The following is a 21,349-nucleotide window of genomic DNA, read 5'->3' as shown; positions in this document are numbered from 1 at the left end:
GCTCAGTCAACCCATGATACCATCATGGCACACTGGTCACAGACACAGATTTATCCATAAATAGATTATTCAGTTAGAAATGTAATCTACATTATCAGAGATCTGCAAAAGTCATTTTTGATGTTCATCGTCATTGATCGTTACTGCATTGTGCAACTTTTTGCATGTTTGATTACTCACATCCTCCTTCATGACAACTTCCAAATAACTGAAAACCAAAGGAAGTCAGTAATGTCATAACAGCTACGAGTGATGGTTATTCTATGAATTACTATTATACACTTGAAATGTGGTTGCTCTTGTTTATAAAGCTACTTTAACCTAAGGCCCAGAACCCCAATATCTTTAGACCATGATTCAAACCTAAACGCCAAGCCTGTCTTACCCAAAGTCACAACTCCTCGCCCAGAGCCCATTACGAATGGACACATATAGTATGAATACTGAAATCCAGGCTGAAAATCTGTCTCCTCCGACTCAGATTGCCCCCAGTCTACATCCAGCCTTTTGAACCAAACCATAATAAGTACCCTGCATACCCAATGACACACAAAGGGGCTAGGTCACAAAGATGGACTAGCTTCTATATTTAGTGTTTAAGGCTGTATGATTACCATTGAATAAATGTACAATGTCATTATGCAAATCATTTTTCCACTCAGGAAAAAACACAAACTTACGAACCCCCCAAAGGGTCACAGTATTTTTTTTTTCTCAACTACTTTTGCATTGCCTCTCATTAAGATTACACAAATGATTTAAAAAATATATAAAAATATAAAGAATAATATAAAATATAAAAAGTATAGCAAAAAATACTGCAAGGTTTGCATTTCCTTGCAATATTTGTTTAATTCCCCCTGATCCGTATGGACATTTAGTGTGTTAGTGTTCCAGTCCAGTTATACACTGCCAGTTCAGGGAAACGCTCTGCAGATGCTACTGAAAGGAGAGATGACGTGACACTTTACATTATACATTCATTGCTCATTACTCAAAAGGCTGAGCTCGCTCCAACAGTATACAGCCACTGGCTGTGAGCTTGACTGCAGCTGCTCTGCCTGGCTATGGCGGGTGAAGCTGCGACTGTGGATATGGTTATTGCTCAGACTACGGCTGCAATTGTGGTTAAATCTATGATGCTGTGGATATGGCTACTGTAGTTAGTGTACACAGCAGTCACAGCTAGCTATACTATACTAATTAGAGATGTTCCGATACCATTTTTTCCTTCCAGATACCGATTCCAATACCTGAACTTGTGGTATCGGCCAATACCGAGTACTGATCCGATGCCAGCATGATAAGAAAAATATAGTTATTATTATTGTTTAACAGCTGTGACAAACTACCTGCAATCAGTTCTTCTTCGCTGCTCTAAAATAGTAATTGCCAGTGGCAGCCATAATACATCCAGGGCAACAGCACAGTGAAGTGATAGTATCGGATCGGTGCATACACTGGTGTACTCACCGATACCCAATCCCAAATTTTGGGCAGTATCGGACGCATTTCCGATACTGGTATCGGAACAACTCTAATCATTCACAGCTCAGCCTTTCTCTCTGGATCAGAGGGGATGCGAAACGTATTGAGAAGTAACACAAAATGTCAGGGGGAAAAATGATGTTCACGCTAACCTAGCAAATAAGAATAAACATGAGAGTGGATTAAAATTAGGAGAATATTAAAAAGGGAAGGAATTGACATGAATAAATTTATGCCAAGAAATCACTGAACAGAAAAGAGAAAGAGAATCACTGCATCATGTTCCAGACAAAAAAAACTGCAGACAAATAAACATGGCTTGCAACAGACAGGAAGAGGAGAGACTGTGGATCAACTCATCTCACAGAAGCAGCTGACTGATAAATTATTCAGACATATCCCAAATGCTGAACATACTGACTCAAGCATCTGACAGTCATACACTTTGCTCAGTAAGCAGGCCGGCTCAAAGAATGTGAGTGCCCTCAAGCCATGTCTAGAGAGCTGGTATGCCTACAAGGAGGCCAATATCTACACTGATGTATTACAAAAGGGAAAAAATACATCTCACAAATGAGTCTTATTCCTCGAAAGGTGGACACTAAACTGAAGTATGAATTGTGTCACTCCCCTCAGCATTGTATTGTAGCCAATGCTTGACTACTTTTTGGCACCTCTCTTTGTAAAAAAGAGGCCGGGTCTTGTTCCGTCACCTGATCCAGACACAAACACTCATGTGAGTGGGCATACACAAGAAAGCGTTTCTCTTGTTACAACAAACCTCTAGTCTATAATGCCACACAGCCTTGCCTTAAGTTTTCACACAGGGGAGAGTGCACATGATGCACACATCTAATGTGAACCTAATGAATTCAGTGAGGATATACAAGAATACAACGCTAGCTTTATGACCACTGGCTTGGTTTAACTTCCTCACTATTAGGGAAAACACAAATGCTAATGTTCAATATATGACGTCAGTCAACACAACAGACGACAACCTTAACACCATGGAGTTAAATCAAAATCTCTCGGACACATTACAAAACAATAACTAGAATTACCGCCTTGCGGTTGTATGCCTTCGCCAACCAGTCAAGTTGCAATGTCTGTCCAACATGTCATCACTTCATTTTATCCTATTAAGCATATGAGTCATGGCCAGAAAACATTTTGTGAGGTCACAGTGACCTTTGACCACCAAATGCTATTATCAGGTGGTATTTAGACTATGATATTGGTTTGCATTCGCTTGTGAAAGGAAATATATGATATTGTGTTCACTCCTGTGATGCTGCAGAGAACTGGACCATTTATAACTGGATTCAATATTGTGAAGCTAAACTTCCTTTAGCTTCCTCTCCCATGACGTCAACATACGTCAATGAAAATTCAAAAATATTTGTCATATATGTCATTTATATTACAGCCAGAGGGATTATTAACTATGAATATTTTGACAAGTCCTCATTATTATGTCCTCATACAGGTCATGTTAACTGCTCATGAATCTCTCATTATGTACTCTTTTCCTGTTCAGTAAACTTCAGCACTCCATATTGAAAATATCTAGCCTGCTCCTCTACATGTCATGGATGGTGCAGTTCTTTTCTCCGCTACTTAGAGCATCCATGACAGTTAGTTTACAGAAAATACACTGCAGGTCCTTTTGGCCAAGATTCTGCATCATACTGCAAACCAATCTCCAATTCAACTTCCTCTACAAAATAGTGTTTATGTCCTCTTTAGACACTACAGTGTACTCAGACATCAAAAATAATCATGCTGTATGACGCTGTGGTTACCTCAACAACACAGGCAACGCCAACTGTTTCTCAAAGACAGGAAAGAGCACAAAAACACAGGAAAAGGATCTGTTTGACAGGGCCTTGATAACCCACAACAGACAGGCTTGGTAAAGAGGAAAGCAGGGGGAGCTTGCTGAATAAACAGTGCTGCTGAGGTAAATTACTGTTACACTGTTCAACGGGGCAGAAAATGAAAAAGGGAAAAGCAGATAGAAATGAGAGAGAGACAGAAAGGGACAAATGGAAAGCCATGTTAGTAGGAATAGCTTCAGAAGTGCACTGGGATTACAAGACAGTATATTAAAATATACTTTACTGTGTGTGATTGTGTGAGGATACTGAAGAGCTGATATTCATGTAAAATTAAAGGCAGCAGAAAACAAACTTCTTTTGTTAGTGAGTCAAGGCAAGCCAGCTAGTCCACATTTTCTATGTCATGTGTTGAAGCACTATGCAGTCCTGAACTAGGGTCAAGTAAGAGAAAGGCAGGCATGACTCCATAAAGAAAAGAAAGACTATCAGTCCCTTCACACTATCTATGAGAGTACTGTTGTCAGACATGCCCACAGACCTCTGAATTGACCCGTCACACATTCTGTACTCTGAATACAAACTATTACTTTCAGGGAGATGTTACAAAGTCAGCAAATGTAAAATCAATCAAAATTCTTTACTCCCAACGTTTATTAACACTACTCAACAAGAAAACAGGTTAATCATTGCTTTTGTAGTTCACAGGAAGGAGGCACTGTTGAATTTTGTTTGATGTATTATGTCTCTCCTTTTATGATTGTCTCCTGTTTTATAATGTCAATCTTCTTCTCAGGGCATGTGCAATATTTAACATGTTTTTCTACTGCGTCTTTGGTGTACCACTGTAATGTCTTGTTGGCTATGTATTATATATAACATTTCGAGACAATAAAGTTTATCTAATCTTATCTTACATTCCTCGGCTAGGTCACTGTGAACATTTTAAGCTATTACTTGTTCATATTTTTGTTCACTATTGCAAGCCATTTATTTCCAAAAGCTTTATTCACACACGCTCTGTTGCAGCCGGCTGTCACTTTATACCAAGTGACAAGAACTCAGCTGATACAAATCTGAGAACAAACAGCAACAAACAGTGTTACTGCCTAAAATAATCTGTTTCCAAAACAGGGGTGGCACGACTGTACTCAGACTATTTGGCCTTGACAAGCATTCATCTCGAATTTCATGTCATTTAAAACAGAATCAGAAAGAGGTGGAAAGAATACAAGAGGACTCCACCGGCAGAGGTAAAAAAAAAGAGAAGGATTCGATTACAGCTTGCAATAATGTGGTTAGTCTTGTCTTTTCAGAGATTCAAATAACCACAATGTGGCCGCCGGTGCTCTCAGAGAAGCCTGCAACATGGAGGCAGGTGTCTTTTATACCAGCTATAAAACCCACTCAACACAGGATCAATGATGTTCCCTCAAATTTCTATGGTTAATTAAACTTTCACACATGTCTTGTCTAATGCAAAGAAAACAGCAGCTACTTTCTCCACAAGGGGACTTTTAAGCTCTGGTTTTCAGTTCTGATGCAACTGCCCAGTATTATGTGATGGGGAGTTGCAAACTCATTTTCGTTGTACCTGTACAATGACAATAAAGGAAATCTAATGTAATCTAATTATGGTAACATGTATTTTGTCTTTGGCCACAGCTTTTTTTATGACCAGATGATTCAATAAGGAAATAGTATAATCACATCATAAATAACATGATTTGACTGGAGGAACTGAACGAACATTTCCATATCCATTTCACATTCAAATGCATTGCCTGTCAATTATTATTGCAAATGAAGTATAGATATATAATCTTGTGGTGATGACATGGTACTGTTAGTAAACACAATAAGCCCAGCCCAGCACAGGTCAATGTAAAAAAAATGATGAGGGCGCCTGGGTTAGCTCAGTTGGTAGAGCGGGCGTCCATGTATCAAGGCTTGGTCCTGACCGCGGCGGCCCGGGTTCGAATCCGGCCTGTGGCCCTTTCCGCATCCACTCTCTCTCTCCCCCCTTTCCAAGACTCTATCCACTGTCCTCTCAATAAAAATGGAAAATGCCCCCCAAAAAATAACTTTAAAAAAAAAAAAAAAAAATGATGAGATAAATGTCATTAAAGTGGGGGTAGGCAGAATATTTTGGCATCACTGGGCAAAAATGCCAAAATAACCTTTCAGCATATTGTAATTCAAGTGGTCTGAGAGAAAACTAGACTTCTGCACCTCCTCATGGCTCTGTTTTCAGGCTTTAAAAAATCTAGCCTGTGACGAAAGACTTTGACCAATCACAGGTCATTTCAGAGAGAGAGCGTTCCTATTGGCTGTGCTCTGGCTGGTGGGCGCTGCTTGGTATTTTCTCAAGAGATCTCAACATGGCTGCCGGGTCACAAACTTTCTCATTTTACAGCTAAACAGTACACTACAAGATGTTTCTGAAAACATTTGAGGAGAGAAATAGGCATTACAGTAACAGAATATTGATGTGATGAATATGATGTGTAGAGAAGGACATCTCTGCAGCACCACAATATTTAATTAAAATGGTATTTTGACACACATTTCACCTTAAACAAATATTGCGATTTCCTCCTCATCCTGCAATATGAAAATTGCAGTAAGCCATATTGCGATTTCGATAAAATTTTAATTAATCGTGCAGCCCTAAAAAAAAATCAATAACAGCAAGTGTTCACAACTAGAGTGCAGAGTAAGACAAATATGCACAAAAAGCTCACGCAGCATAGTATAAGGTTAAGTCAGAAAACAGAAGGAGAGAGTGAATAAGTGAGGAAGACAGTGTTTGTGTTTGTAATGAAACTGACCTTCCATGTGCATGGAAGTCCAGGTGCACGGTCCTGTCTTGAGGAGAGAGAGCCCTCTTGGCTCTCTGGTGATTGCTGTGCAGGGCTTCTGTGTCATATGATAAACCCTCATAATGGCGAATGTATTTGTCCAAGGGGTTCCCGAACTGACCTGAAAGAGAGTTCAGAGGCCCATCAACATTTGTCAACAAACATTTGCTGCAACATTTTGCTTTCTTATTTTACTTTAACTCCTTGGTCAGTTATTAGTCTGAGTAGTCCTCCATCTTATATAGAATCTGACACAACAGACAGATATTGGAGCTTGCAACGTGTTTGTTTCCACAAAACAAATTCAAGAAAAAGTTCAAATAATCACTTCATGTTTTGATCCTTTTGGTGAATCTTGTTTACAACTAATGGACTAATAAAAGGTGCTAACGCATTTCATTGAGAGTATATTGTATATATCAGCAATAATCTCTTTTTCGAAAGGACACATTATGCAAGCAACAGCAAAACAACTGCACATGTATATCTGCAAGAAGAGCTAGAAGACATTGCACATCTCTCTGTGCATTTCACCGACATTTTCACTTGTCATAGTAGGAAAAAAACAGGTTTTACTAATAATATTAACAATGGCTCTGTTCTATTCAAGTGTCCCAGTGAGCTGTGACACAGAGCCAGCATGTGCAATACCAGGACCCTAAAACTGAAGCAGCTTAACAGAATTCAGCCTCATTAATCTTATTATATACCTGTGCGTTTCCTACGGTGAGTTGTCAAAATGTCTTTCATTTAAAGAGGCCTATAGAGCGAGGCTGGTAAAACAGGGATGAATCTCTACCGTAGTGGCCAGCTATCGTACAAGCTGTGCTTAACAGGCTTATTCAGCTTATTGATGTGACCCCCACAGAGGTAATCCTGCCAGCTCTCGTACTGACCATTTCTTTGTTCTTTTCACAAAGACAAAGAAAGTCAGTTTAAAGCGCAAATGAGGAGCACATGATGCACATCAGGTGACCGAGGTTGTGTTTCAGTACTACTGTATTGTCATTGTGCAAGAACAGTGACTGAACTGGCTGCAGGCTATTTAAATGCTAATCTACATTCCTAAGGCAACACAGAATGCTACTATCTAAATATCTATCTCAAGTTTTGGGTCATAAGAGGAAACGTTCTGTTAGAAGTTACAAATGCTCTGTTAGAAGTTACAAATTCTCTGTTATAAGTTACAAAAGCAGCCTATAAGCACCATTTGCCAGTGCTAAGTTTGTGTTTATTGTTTGGATGCTATCATTTGCTGGAGTTCAGTGAGGAACATATTTCACTGTAATGTTGGGTAATATTGTTAATATTTGGTGTGATTTCATTCCTGTATATTTTGACCACTGTGAATTTGTCATCCTGTGTGGCTTCCGTACGAATGTGACAACCGTTGCCGCTGCTACCTGGCCGACTCAACGCGTATATCACTCTCATGTCATCCTTGAAATGTGGTTATTGACAAAAAGTAAGTTAAGATAAAGATAAGAACAATGAAGACTACAGATAGCCACTACACAGCCTTTGGAAATACATTCATTAGCAAGGGCTCAATTTAAAGTGCTGGGATTTTAGCAAACGGAGTAAGCAAACATCTCTAAGAGACTTCCACAGGCCAAAATGTGTAAGATATGTGCTCCAAAATCTCTTGTATTTGTACATGTTTTCGTTCATTACTGTAAGGCTTTCATAAGGTGGGAATCACAACTCCCCAAACAGGGAGTGGTTGTACAAGGCTAGTAGCAACTTGTCCATGAATGCTGTGAGTAAATATTCCAACCATCAGCTTCTTCTTCAACACTGAAAATAAAGACAGCAAACCAGACTGAACCAACAACCAGCCTGAAAATCAACAACAAGGGGCTTTGGGATGAGAGAGCGAGGCTGTAATTAATCAGGGAATATGTTGATTCTGTACAAAAACAAACTCTGCCAGTTCAGATTGCCCAGATCTGCCTCCTCAGTAGGATGTGACAACTCTATTAAAATGTAATAATTTGACAGCACAAGGCTGATTTATGTACAGACGGTGGCTTGCATAATAACTTAGCAGTAAGTCTGACATTTCTGGAGTATTGGAACATTTCTGCTCATCAAAACATAGAAGAAAAATATCATAAAAAAGGAATGTAGCAGCTACAGCATAATTTTACATGCACACTAGGTTATTATCAGGTCTACTGGAGTAACCTGTTTGTTTGAGCATGTAAACATCCTATCCTGGTTTCAAATACCCGAATAAGCCCTCATCACAATGACAGAGACAGAGACTGACAAAGATGTTAAGGAGTCAAAGACACACCTCGACAGAGGCAAACAATCAGAAACCTGGATAATGATCATCTATACAGGGCAGGAATCTGAGTTACTGGGTTACTTTGTGTTCCATGTAAATATCTCATCCTGAATATGATCAAAACTGGGATACTAGTGACAGGCAGCTCCTCAAAACAGTCATGTTTGAAATGAAACATTTTTATAATTACAACAAAGATTTTAAACGGATATTAGATATAATATTAAAAGGATTATTAGCAAGTTAACCAGATCTCAGGAAACTCAGGGAAACTGGTGTTTTCCCTGAATGTGATGGTTATGCCAGGATTTAACTCTCAACCATGGGGTTCAACTGGTGTTACAACATTCCCACCTGTCTGAAACACAGAACTCCCTTTGAAGGGCTGCCCCCACAGCCCCTAGACCTAACATGGGCGACACGCCACCTTAAATTCACAAGTCATGACAATTTAACCTCATCTACCATTATCATCAGGGTTATGAATGCATGTTAAAAATATAAAGCTCAGTTACAATTCACAAAAACAAATGATTGCGACTGTATAAAATGAATCTTAAAATATCATATAAAAGTCATGCTGCTTGAAGAATTCTGCAAAATTACACATATTGGCTTAAAAAATGTATCACCTCATATTAGAATGCATTGGTTCTTTCTATAATAATGTCATTATTTAATGAATTTATATTTCCTTAAAGGACCGGTGTGTAACATTTAGGGGGATCTATTGGCAGAAATGGAATATAATATTAAGAAGTATGTTTTCTTTAGTGGCTAATCACCTGAAAATAAGAGTCATTGTGTTTTCGTTAACTTAGAATGAGCCGTTTATATCTACATAGGGAGCGGGTCCACTTCATGGAGTCCGCCATGTTGCCCAGAGTTGATAATGTTACTCGCTCCCATCACCGCCGCTATCTCATCACTCACTTCCCACATACACACTAAGCACTCTACTCTTACAACAACTGGCTCTAGAGAAGGTCATTCGCATTTTTGCGTCGACCACCGCAGCTCTCCTACACGCTTGGCACACGAGAGAAGTTGTTATCGGCAACCTCACTGCTAGATACCGTCAGATCCTACACACTTTTCCTTTAATTGCAATTGCAACATATCAACTCAATCCTCACCAAAAATGGATTCATGAAATATAAAAATAATAATAATACTGTATTTGACATTTAAATGCACTCCATTTTGCCAATTGTTTCAAACAAAATTACTTTATGTGTGGCAATTCTTTTTAATCTGTTCAATTGCATTCTATTTAATTGTTTTAATGTGTTGTTAAATTAATCACTTTTTAATTTATTTCTATAACACTCACCCCTTTTTCATAGGTACCCTTTGTGATTACTGAACTGAAAAAATACACTGAATAATCATCTGACCTAACTAACAACCCTACTTTATTTGGGCCTGAATATATGACCTCACTAGTAGCTGAAATGTCTTGACAGACTGCACCAAAAGCTGAGAAAAATCTGGCAGTCCATTTCACTGTAAAGGCTATGTCATCGAGATTTTAGTGCAATCTGTTTCAGCCTCAAGAGTCTCTAGTGCAATTCTTGACAGAGAGGAAACCGCTGACAGGAACAGAGGAGGTGGTAACAGCATGCATCACAACTGATCTGAGCCTCGCATTACCATGCATGCGGGGTGATGGCAGGCTGGCTGACACGACACATCAGACACCCAACAGCCCAGGGCAACTCAAACCCTCAACTTGTGTATCACACAGTACTGGAAAAATAACAGTAAGAGGAGTGGTTGTAACCTGCAAGCATCAAGTCTGACCAAGATAGTCCATCACAAAACTCCATGCTACATTACTGAAGAAAATTCCTCTGCAGCGTACCATCACTGTAAGCAGGCCAAGTAACGGCAGCTGTGTCGAAAGTGAGATAACCTGATTTATCTGAAACACCGAGTTCCTCAGAAATTTCATCACCACATTCACAATCAGCAGATAGCTGTCCAACATGCCAGTCATACATTTTAAGGCAGTTAGTGGTTTACTGGAATGAAGCAAAAGGTCAGGTGTTGACAGCAATTTAGGTTCATATCGGGATATCTTTGGTCCCATGATCATTCCTATCCCTTGAGAGTATATGAACGGTTTCTTTTGTTATTTTTGTGCACATGGTCCCTTGATGCAGCTGAAGTACCAATATATGTTTCTGTCTGGTCAATGAATGGAAAGATGTAAGGTAAAACAAAGTGAAAATGGAAGGCTTTCTCACCTAAAGTTTCCACATCAACTAGCACTGCAGAATAACTTGTTTCGGTTGCTAATATGCCAGTCAGAATGCAAAAAAATGGTTGTGCAGCATTATGCGTCAATCATGGCTTGTACAGTGAAGGTTTTAAACACATAAAGTTAATGTGTATGAACAAATTAAAGGGTAAGCATCATGAAACATATCTGAAACAAGCCATAAATTCAAAGTCAAAGAATTACATTCTTTATAGTTAGAGCTCCATTCTACAGCACGTGGAGTTTAAAGGTCTTATTGATAATATTTTTATGTAGAGAAATATTTTTTGGAAAATAATACATCCACAGAGCTTTTAGAAAGCTGACGAACAGAAGTATGTCTTTTCCTGAAAAGAAAATAATATTATGACTGTGAATTAATCATTTTAAACATTTTGCCGGGTCCAAAATTAATGTTTTGTTTATATCACTGGAAGATATTTGATGTTTAGTTCCCACTTCTAATAAGGCTTGTGAGCCAATAGTATAATGGTATCATGTGGTATCTCTGGGTTGTTAGCTAGTGTGGAAAAAAACAGATAAATTGCTGAGATTGACGGTAAGTGCCTGGCAAAGACTTGTTTTGAAGTACATGCAATGGAACGGGGGAGGGAGAATGTGACATCTATGTTATCAATGATATTAATAGCACCTTTAAGCACAAATGCTCCCACAATAAAAAATTTTTTTTCCTATAAGACAAAGTCAACATGCAATACTAACCCTGACATCTCCGCACCTTTTATGAAAAGTGATCAAGCTTACATTCACCAGTGTTTAAAGGAGACTATGAAGTGAGGCATAACCATTAATGTATAAATGGAAAGTGTGACAGAAATCCTGCTAACTCGTGGTTTTTAAAGTAAGCCGTTCTGCTCTGTACCAGTGTTAAAACATGCATGATAAAGTAAAAGCATGAAAAAAACTCTCTTTTTTCTGTCCTGGTTTCACCCTGCGCCATTAAGACTTATGTTGCTGGGTTCTCAGTAATATCAGTGTCCTCAAGGGTTATAAAGGTTATAAATTGCTGAAATTATTACGTTCCTATGACCATATTGTTTACTTGTACCTCCAATATCCATTTCTGAAAACAGTTTAAACTAGTACTTTTAGCATTTTCTTAATGTGTCTGTTTTTATGTTTTATCATGTTTGTAAATAGGGATGCACCAATATTGATACCGGCTCCGATATCGCGCCGATACTGACACAAATAGCTGGATCGGATATCGGTGACAATGGGGCTGATAATTCAATTCAATTTTATGTTTATATACTATATACTGGAATTTTAATTCCTGTTTAAGTTTTGACCTATTTGTTGCCGCATTAAAAAAATGTTCACTTAAATTGTAATTCCTGTCCATTTTGAAGATTTTCTACCAAGTAGCTGGAGTACGATTTATTATTTTATAATGAACAATTAAATAAATTTATATCTATGTATAATGTATTTATGTTTATATCATTTTGTTTTACAGAGTTAGAAAAGCAATGTTTAAGTCAAGCCTGATGTTGCCTTACACATACAGTAAAAGAATGAGTAACTTCCTCACAGCGAGGCATACAGCTTATTAACTAAACACTGGTATTGGATCGGTACCAGACAATACCAAAAGTCCAGCTATCGGGACTGAAAAAGTCGGATCAGGGCATCCTTATTTGTGAAGCACTTCTGTTTGCTTAACTGTATGAAATCTAAAAGTAAAGTAAAAAAAAAAAAAAAAAAAAAAAAACAACTCAGCATTAAGCATTTTATTTTAATGATCTGGGTGACACAAATCTTCAGGTCAAATCAAATCACTTGTATTTTCATTTCTACGAATTAAACCACAGTGGAAGTTTTGCTCTGCTTGTTTGACTAATGGTGACTCACTGAGACCAGGAAACTATGACTGAAATACTAACTAACTATTTCAAGATTCAAGTTGTTTATTGTCACGCCCGGTTACACAGATACAGCTTTTTGCTGGGAAGCTCCATTAAAATAATAAGTTATATTATTATTATTATTATTATTATTATTATTATTATTATTATTATATCTACTGAAATAACAGCAAGCTTTTGTCTACATCAAAAACAGTCCTCAAAGAGATTGTGTTTGTGACACTGCTGTGTTGTCCTTAGAGAATATTTCAGGTAATCATTAGATTAAATTATTGAGTTGTGACAAGCACCAAGTAATTTAATAAAAGTAATGTGATTTTCCCAACACAACTTATTAGCTTGTTTACTCATCTCTGGTGGAGAACAGGAAAAGGATATTAAGCTGTTGTGAACAACGCCCGTAGACCAAATACAATTTGGGTCATTAAAGGTCAACAGTGGTATTTATTTATTTAGTCTTATCTTTTATTTTATTTGTTTTCTTTGTTAGATATGTGATATGTCTCTTTCTTTGAAATTCTGACTAAACATTTCATTGTATAATTGAATTATTAATATTGTTAGTCTGTCTGTATGTGTATATATGTCTATATGTAAAATTCAATAAAAATATTGTTTAAAAAAAAAAAAACTGTCCTCAAAGAGATTATGTGTGTGACACTGCTGTGTTGTCCTTAGAGGAATATTTCAGGTAAGCATTAGATTACATTATTGTAAAGTGGTTGAGTTGTGGCAAGCAGCAAGTAATTTAATAAAAGTAATGTAATTTTCCCAACACAACTTATTAGCTTGTTATTCATCATCCCTGGTGGAGAACAAGGAAAAGGATATTAAGCTGTTGTGAACAACGATCGTGGATCAAATACATACTTTATGTCATTAAAAGGTCAACAGTTGTATTTATTTATTTTGTCTTATCTTTTATTTTATTTGTTTTCTTTGTTAGATATGTGAAATATGTGAAATGTTGTGTCTCTTTCTTTGAAATTCTGACTAAACATTTCATTGTATAATTTAATTATTAATATTGTTAGTCTGTCTGTATGTGTATATATGTCTATATGTAAAATTCAATCAAAATATTGTTTAAAAAAAAAAAAACAGTCCTCAAAGAGATTGTGTGTGTGACACTGCTGTGTTGTCCTTAGAGGAATATTTCAGGTAAACATTAGATTACATTATTGAGTTGTGGCAAGCACCAAGTAATTTAATAAAAGTAATGTGATTTTCCCAACACAACTTATTAGCTCGTTTACTCATCCCTGATGGAGAACAAGGAAAAGGATATTAAGCTGTTGTGAACCAAAGGAGCAAATACACTTTAGGACATTAAAAGGGCAACAGTGGTATTTATTTATTTATTTTGTCTTATCTTTTATTTTCTTTGTTTTCTTTGTTAGATAAGTGAAATACATGAAATGTCGTGTGTCTTTCTCTGAAATTCTGACTAAACATTTAATTGTATAATTTAATTATTAATACTGTTAGTCTGTCTCTATGTGTATATATGTCAAATTCAATAAAAATATTGTTTTAAAATATTTCAGGTAAGCATTAGATTAAATTATTGTAAAGTGGTTGAGTTGTGACAAGCACCAAGTAATTTAATAAAAGTAATGTGATTTTCCCAACACAATTTATTAGCTTGTTTACTCATCCCTGGTGGAGAACAAGGAAAACGGATATTAAGCTGTTGTGGACCAAATACACTTCAGTTCATTAAAGGTCAACAGTGGAAGAATTAGATTTAGCTTACAGTTGATTCTGGCTGATGTAATAATAACTGTTAGCTGTTGTAGGGGGCTCAGCATATCATGTATCTACACAATTAACCTGACAGCTCAGAGTACTAATAAGTTGTTATACAGCTATTTGCCAGTGCAACTAAACTTAATGTTGAGCTAAAACATGGTAAACATGTCTGTAACTTCAGACTCCACGTCCCCGCCATTCAGATAGTCTGTTAGCACAGTAATGTTAGATTATTACCCCTCAGGAACTGTCACAGGAAAACAGGCTGTGTTCCTGTGAGAGCACTCAACCTGTATCACTGTATGACTACCTGATAGCAGCACAGCACAGGCAGGATGTGGGTAACTAACTCTACTAACGAGTTAGACCGTGAAACACAAGTTAGCCGCCACAAACACACAGTAAACAGTCAACCACTAACATTAGCCAGCTAGCCAGCTAGCTAGTTAGACAGCCAGAGTCACAACTGTCTGATCCGATTAGCGCTACATAGCTCCACTGACCAAACACTTTCCTCTCCGTGTGAATCAACAGCAACAACTTACCTGTGATGTATCGTAGGCAGCAAAACAGGAGCGTTAGTTTAACAAATACCATATCGAAATATCCCTCCGTGAGCCAACTAAACTATAGCTAAAGACCCAGCGATGTGTGCCGCCGATACTGCTGCCTCTTGTTTCGCTTTCTTCCACTTAAAGGTATAGTCGCCCTTCCTCCTAGTTAGCTATAGCTCCCATCACAAACACCGGCTCTAGTCCTGTCTACCGTCTCCCGCAGCTCGACGTCAGACACACAGACAGACAGGCAGACAGAGAGAGAGACAGACAGACAGGCCCTCCTCCCTTCCGGCGTGTTTTGCCAAGAGAGAGCCCGGACACACCCATCCTCCTCTAGTCTGTGGTCATAGGTCGATGGACTCTACAGCTACAAACCACCTCTAAAGCACCACTCACTTCAACACAACGACAGCTAAACATTACAGTGTAAATGGCCTGGTTGCCAACCTGAAGACATACTGAAGACATACTGAGAACATGCATTAAACTGTTGTCTTTTAGGCACTGTTATCATTGATCAGGCTGCAAGTTGTTTACTTCCGCATATCAGGACTTCCGGGTTTACCAACTGTTTTTGGAGGGTTTCTCCACACAGTGGTGGTATGAGGTCTAACATGAGTTATATATGGAGGACAAAATCTGGTTTATGAGAAAATAGAAAATAATAATAATAATAATAATAATAATACATTTTATTTATATAGCGCTTTTCGAATAGAATAGATTAGAATAAAAAGCTTTATTGTCATTGTATTAAATACAACAAGATTCACAGTTGCCACTTCTGGTCAGTGCTTTAAAACAAATACTTGACAAGACTAAACGAGGCAGATAAAAACATATAACAGGTAAAACACACTCAGTTATAGAGCAAATAAATAATAATATTAATAATAATACATTTTATTTATATAGCGCTTTTCGAATAGAATAGAATAAAAAGCGTTATTGTCATTGTATTAAATACAACAAGATTCACAGTTACCACTTCTGGTCAGTGCTTTAAAACAAATATTTGACAAGACTAAACGAGGCAGATAAAAACATATAACAGGTAAAACACACACAGTTATAAAGCAAATAAAACAGGTAAAGTAGATGTAATAAATAAATATAAACAGAAGTGTTACACTAGAAGTATAACATAAAAAAAAATAGATGTAAAGTAAACAGAGGTAATTGCCCTTGTAAAATAGGTATAGTAGATGTAATAAATAAAATGTAAACAAAGTTGCACTTGAGGTGTATATTGCATCAAGGATATATTGCACAGATAAATGTATTCACATTCAGTGTATTAATATTGCACAGATTTATTGTTTGTTCTGGATACTCAAAGACACTTTACACAGATAAAATCATAAAAACAAGGACATCGTAAAAATATAAAACACACTATATTAATTACACATTAAAAGCAGTTCTAAAAAGGTTTTGATTAGTGTCTGAATGTGGACAGGTTGGTGCAGTCTCTGATATGATGTGAAAATGAATGATTATATAGAAATGGCAACTAACTTTAGCAATATATGTATAGGCTACAATAGTATAAATATACAGTATATACTGTGCAATAATTATATAATTATCTGACGGACACTTTGTGCAATAATCTGGCAAAACTGTAATCTCATCAAAATACATATTGTAATTTTATATTTTATATTGTATTATCTTTTATATGTGTAATACTTATATTGCACTATATTCATTTTACCAAACTGTTATTTAGGCACTGTTATCATAGATCAGTCTGCAAGTTGGTTACTTCTGCATATCATGACTTCTGGGTTTACCAACTGGCTTTTGGAGGGTTTTTCCACAGTGGTGGTATGAGGTCTAACATGAGTTATATATGGAGGACAAAATCTAGTTTATGAGAGAAAATAGAAATGAATGATTATATATAAATGGCAACTAACTTTAGCAATATATGTATAGGCTACAGTAGTATAAATATACAGGATGTATTTAATCTTTAAAATATATTGAAAGATCAGCTGGTAGTGATTCTTTCATTGGGAACTCCGGCTTTTATATAGCCTATACAATTTTGTATGTTTACATAGTATGTTACAATTAGAGTTTGATTAGAAACAGCTGACTGGTTAACGTTTATACTGTTTCTTTCCCCCAATAAGGGCAATAAACTAGGGGGGGAAATACAAACAATGCACATCCTTACCAAATAGAAGTTTATTCAAGTGTGCTATTTCTTCTAAACTTTTTTATTTATTTATTTTTTTTTATTTGCACATATATAAAACTGCACAAAATCCAGTCAATGAAAAAAAACAAGAAATGTGTCAGGAGAGGTCAAGAAGCCACAGGCTTATACAAAGGACCGTCCCTCCCAACCCCAGGAGAAAAAAAAAATAACAAAAGAGGAAGAAAGATCTAAACTAACATAACTTAAAAAATACAACAAAAGTTAAACAACAACAAGAAGTACACAAAATGTCCAGAAAAAACAACCAAACAGTGGAAAACACCCAATAAAAACAATGAAATACATACAAAAACAGTACAGAAAAAAAGAAAATATATCTAAACATATCAAAAGATAATTAGACATCATGAATTAAATGTGATGATAATTTCCTTTTTGAAATGTTCTAAGGATAACGAGCTGTTGATAACATGTATTTTGGTGTTCCATATTTGTACACCACGATATCTGAGGGAGTACTGGCCATGTTTTGTTTTGTATACTTAGTATAAGAGTGTATGCTTTCAGTTTACTTTTTAGTCTAGAAAAGTCTAAGTATACCTGGCTTTTACTGACAAGTATACAGAAAAGTCTATATATTTCATCTATACTGTTGTGCTTACTTTTTGATAGAGTAGCCTATTTAAGTGTGTGAGAGTTTGTAAATGTATGCTTTGATATGAATTTACTTAAATCTAAATTTTTGCTTTCTCCGTTCACTAAGGAGGCATGCACGAAAAACATGTTTTAATTATTTTTTAAATCTCATCACAAAACATCAAGTCAAATAGCCATAATAAAATTATATAAATACAAACGTGGGTGGCTGTATCACTTCCAAACATTTTCACAACTTTTGTATAATGTTTGTGCCAAAACAACCGTGATAAATTTAGCTGGCCCGTAAGAGGAAACGTAGCATGGAGTGGTGCCACTTGTCACCTGCAGACACTAGTACAGCCAGATGCAATATTTGTGACAATAAAGTGCCACACGCCGCAACATGAGTCCCTCTTCAAACATTCAAAAACTTATAAAGAGGCATATTTTATAATCATAGTATTTCTGTAAAGTATTGGGCTATTTATTTTACACTTAGTGGCACAAACATTTTTATTTGACTGTACTTATATTTGCTTTTGTAATAAATCAGTAATTAATGGCCTGTATGTGTCACGTGACTTGCCTTTGAGTGTAATGATCTTTTCTGTTTTCTAAAAAATGATTATTTTGTAAAATGACATACCCATTTAAGAAATTATCAGTATCAGTATCATTAAAATTTTGACAAAAAGTATCGGTATCATATCGAAATTAAAAAGTTTGGTATTGCCCATCCCTACTCTGCACTTTCACTGTGGTACTGTCCCTAACAACATCTCTACAGATCAAATGCTTTAGGTTATGGGTTGTAAAGGTTAGGCTGTGTTTGGGTATGGGATGGAGGAAGGGTTTTTAATGCAGTCTGATAAGTAAAGTCAGCCTATAAATCTCTATCAGTGAAGAGCAATGATGCTCTAATTCTGCTCGGGCGAGTCATTGCTGCCATCTAGCCACTGTAAGCAGTTACTGCATGTGTGATTGATTGAAGCTTGAAGACTTCAGAAACGTGGTGGATAAAAGGTTAGAAAAGGGCGGAGATACAGTATGCTGAAATAATTTAGAATCAATAAATCATATTGAGGACAATGGAGTAGAAGCGCTGCTGGGTCTCTGTGGTGATCACATACAGGTGCTCTTTGGATCCTTCAGGTGTATTGGGCTCATTCAGAAAAAAATGCCTTTATTTTACAAAATAAAATAAAGGCATTTTAATTTTGTTCAAACACTACAGTGTGCCTTGGATTATTTTAGAGGGAGACTTGCATTTTATACTTTTTTCCACCCATGCAATGAGCCCTTCACAAGACTGAATGAGCCCAATAAATCATATTGGTTTGAATTAAGAATGATTGGGTTTTTGCACTAAACTAAATAAATACAAAAAAATACTTTTGTTTTCATGTGTTCAAACCAAATGTGGTTAAAACTCACAAAGAATGACTGACTCATAATTTCCAATGTCTATTTTATTCGGACAGTAGTACCAAAGAGGTTACAATGACTATTAATTATTGATCATAGTTACTGTTGTTATTGTGAGCTCTCTGGTAGTACAGAGGTCTGGTATCGCGAGATTTGTATGCTCTCACAAATGCGCGTGCACCATGGCGTGCACTCATACGCATGATCCAGGCCACGGCAGGTTCCATTCAGGAGTCCTCGTAAAAGTAGGAACTTTTCAACGGTTTGCAAATACAGTCAGTTACACATTTATCTTTAAACATCCATGTATGTAGGGGATGTTATGCTTACGGACACACAATAAACAATCTGAACAGTAAGTTACTACTTTTGTGTCTGTGTGGAGGTGCACATAAATGCAGAGATTATACACACACTGTAGAGGCATGCAAGAAAAAAATGTTTTAATTATTTTTAAAATCTCATCAATCGTCAAAATACATTAAATGGCCACTATTTTCAATTTCAATTTGCTTTTGCTTTATTGGCATGACTGTCAGGTGAACAATATTGCAAAAGCGTCAATTCAATAATAAATAAAAATACAAAAAGAACAAAAACATATATATATATACATATATACAATTCATTAAGCAAATCACAATATATAGATATTTAAAAAGAACATGCATGTAAATGGAAGAAAACAATAAAGAAGCAATTAATGTTTGTTGTGTCAATAAAACAAGCAAACAAATAAATAACAATATATTGCAATATCAAAGGATAAATGTAAAAAACAACAAAAAAAACAAATAAAAAACAATTAATAACAATATATTGAAATATCAAAGAATAAATGTAATAATCAACAAAAAAAAACCATGATAACATATATCTTGTTTTGAGGTAGAAATATTACAAATTCGTCTGTTTTAATGACTCGTCGTCAATGAATACTAGCTTAAATGTAGTAGTTGACATATAACCTCGTCACCCCAGTCATTAAAACACGTTTTGAATGAATATAGTTCGTTTAAAATGTATCGGATGGACCACATATTTTGGAACAGAGTGATGCAGGATATGTCAGTGCATGTCACAGCCTTAGAGACAACGACAACAACACATAATAGATGTAACTCACACTCTGCCTTTTATTTACTCCTATACTTCATGTTTTTGTTGTTGTTGTTGTTGTTGTTGTTGTATGTATATATATGTTTTTGTTTTTATTTTGTTCTTTTTTTAATTTGTATTTACTATTGAATTGACGCTTTTGCAATATTGTTCACCTGACAGTCATGCCAATAAAGCAAAACAAATTGAAATTGAAAATAGTGGCCATTTAATGTATTTTGACGATATTTGTATACAATACGTGTATAATCTCTGAATTTATGTGCACTTCCACACAGACACAAAAGTAGTAATTTACTGTTCAGATTGTTTATTGTCTGTCCTTAAGCATAACATCCCCTATGTCCTCAGCAAGATAGCAAAATACAGAATATAAAAAAAACGTTTAAAATATTTCCACTGGCTCAAACCTTTTATTGTTTTCTTCCATTTACATACATGTTCTTTTTAAATACCTATATATTGTAATTTGCTTAATGAATTGTATATATGTATATATTTGTTTTTTTTAAACATTTATCCTTTGATATTGCAATATATTGTTATTAATTGTTTTTTATGTGTTTGTTTGTTTTATTGACACAACAAACATTAATTACTTCTTTATTGTTTTCTTCCATGTACATGCATGTTCTTTTTAAATATCTATAGATTGTAAATTGTATATATGTATATATATGGTTGTGCGATTATTTTTTACATTTGTCTTTTGATATTTTCAATATATTGTTATTAATTGTTTTTTATTGTTTGTTTTATTGACACAACAATCATTAATTACTTCTTTATTGTTTTCTTCCATGTACATGCATGTTCTTTTTAAATATCTATATATTGTAATTTGTATATATGTATATATATCTTTTTGTTTTTATTTTGCTCTTTTTTAAAAATTTTATTTATTATTGAGTTGACGCTTTGGCAAATATTGTTCACCTGACAGTCATGATCAATAAAGTAAATTTAATTGAAATTGATAAACTTTTAGAATCAGAAGAATACGAGCTCACTTGAATGCACCACCGCCTAACCGCCCCCCCCCCCCCCCCTCCCCT

The 21,349-nt window shown here is 35.8% G+C and overlaps 1 protein-coding gene across 1 annotated transcript in view; it reads right to left on the bottom strand.

Annotated features, from left to right (window-relative positions):
- Nucleotides 1-15,362, bottom strand: part of adam10a (ADAM metallopeptidase domain 10a) — a 37,545-nt gene extending 22,183 nt beyond the window's left edge. Inside the window, exons 1-2 of the mRNA XM_037796247.1 lie at nucleotides 14,930-15,362; nucleotides 6,158-6,308 (exon numbers count right to left, since the gene is read on the bottom strand). Of these exons, the coding sequence (XP_037652175.1) occupies nucleotides 6,158-6,308; nucleotides 14,930-14,981 (203 nt within the window). The 5' untranslated portion in view covers nucleotides 14,982-15,362. The remainder of the gene's footprint in view (nucleotides 1-6,157; nucleotides 6,309-14,929) is intronic.
- Nucleotides 15,363-21,349: the final 5,987 nt, after the last annotated feature.

This window comes from Sebastes umbrosus, chromosome 2 (assembly GCF_015220745.1).
Source record: "Sebastes umbrosus isolate fSebUmb1 chromosome 2, fSebUmb1.pri, whole genome shotgun sequence".
Lineage (NCBI taxonomy): Eukaryota > Metazoa > Chordata > Actinopteri > Perciformes > Sebastidae > Sebastes > Sebastes umbrosus.
This window is presented reverse-complemented; position numbering and strand designations above follow the sequence as displayed.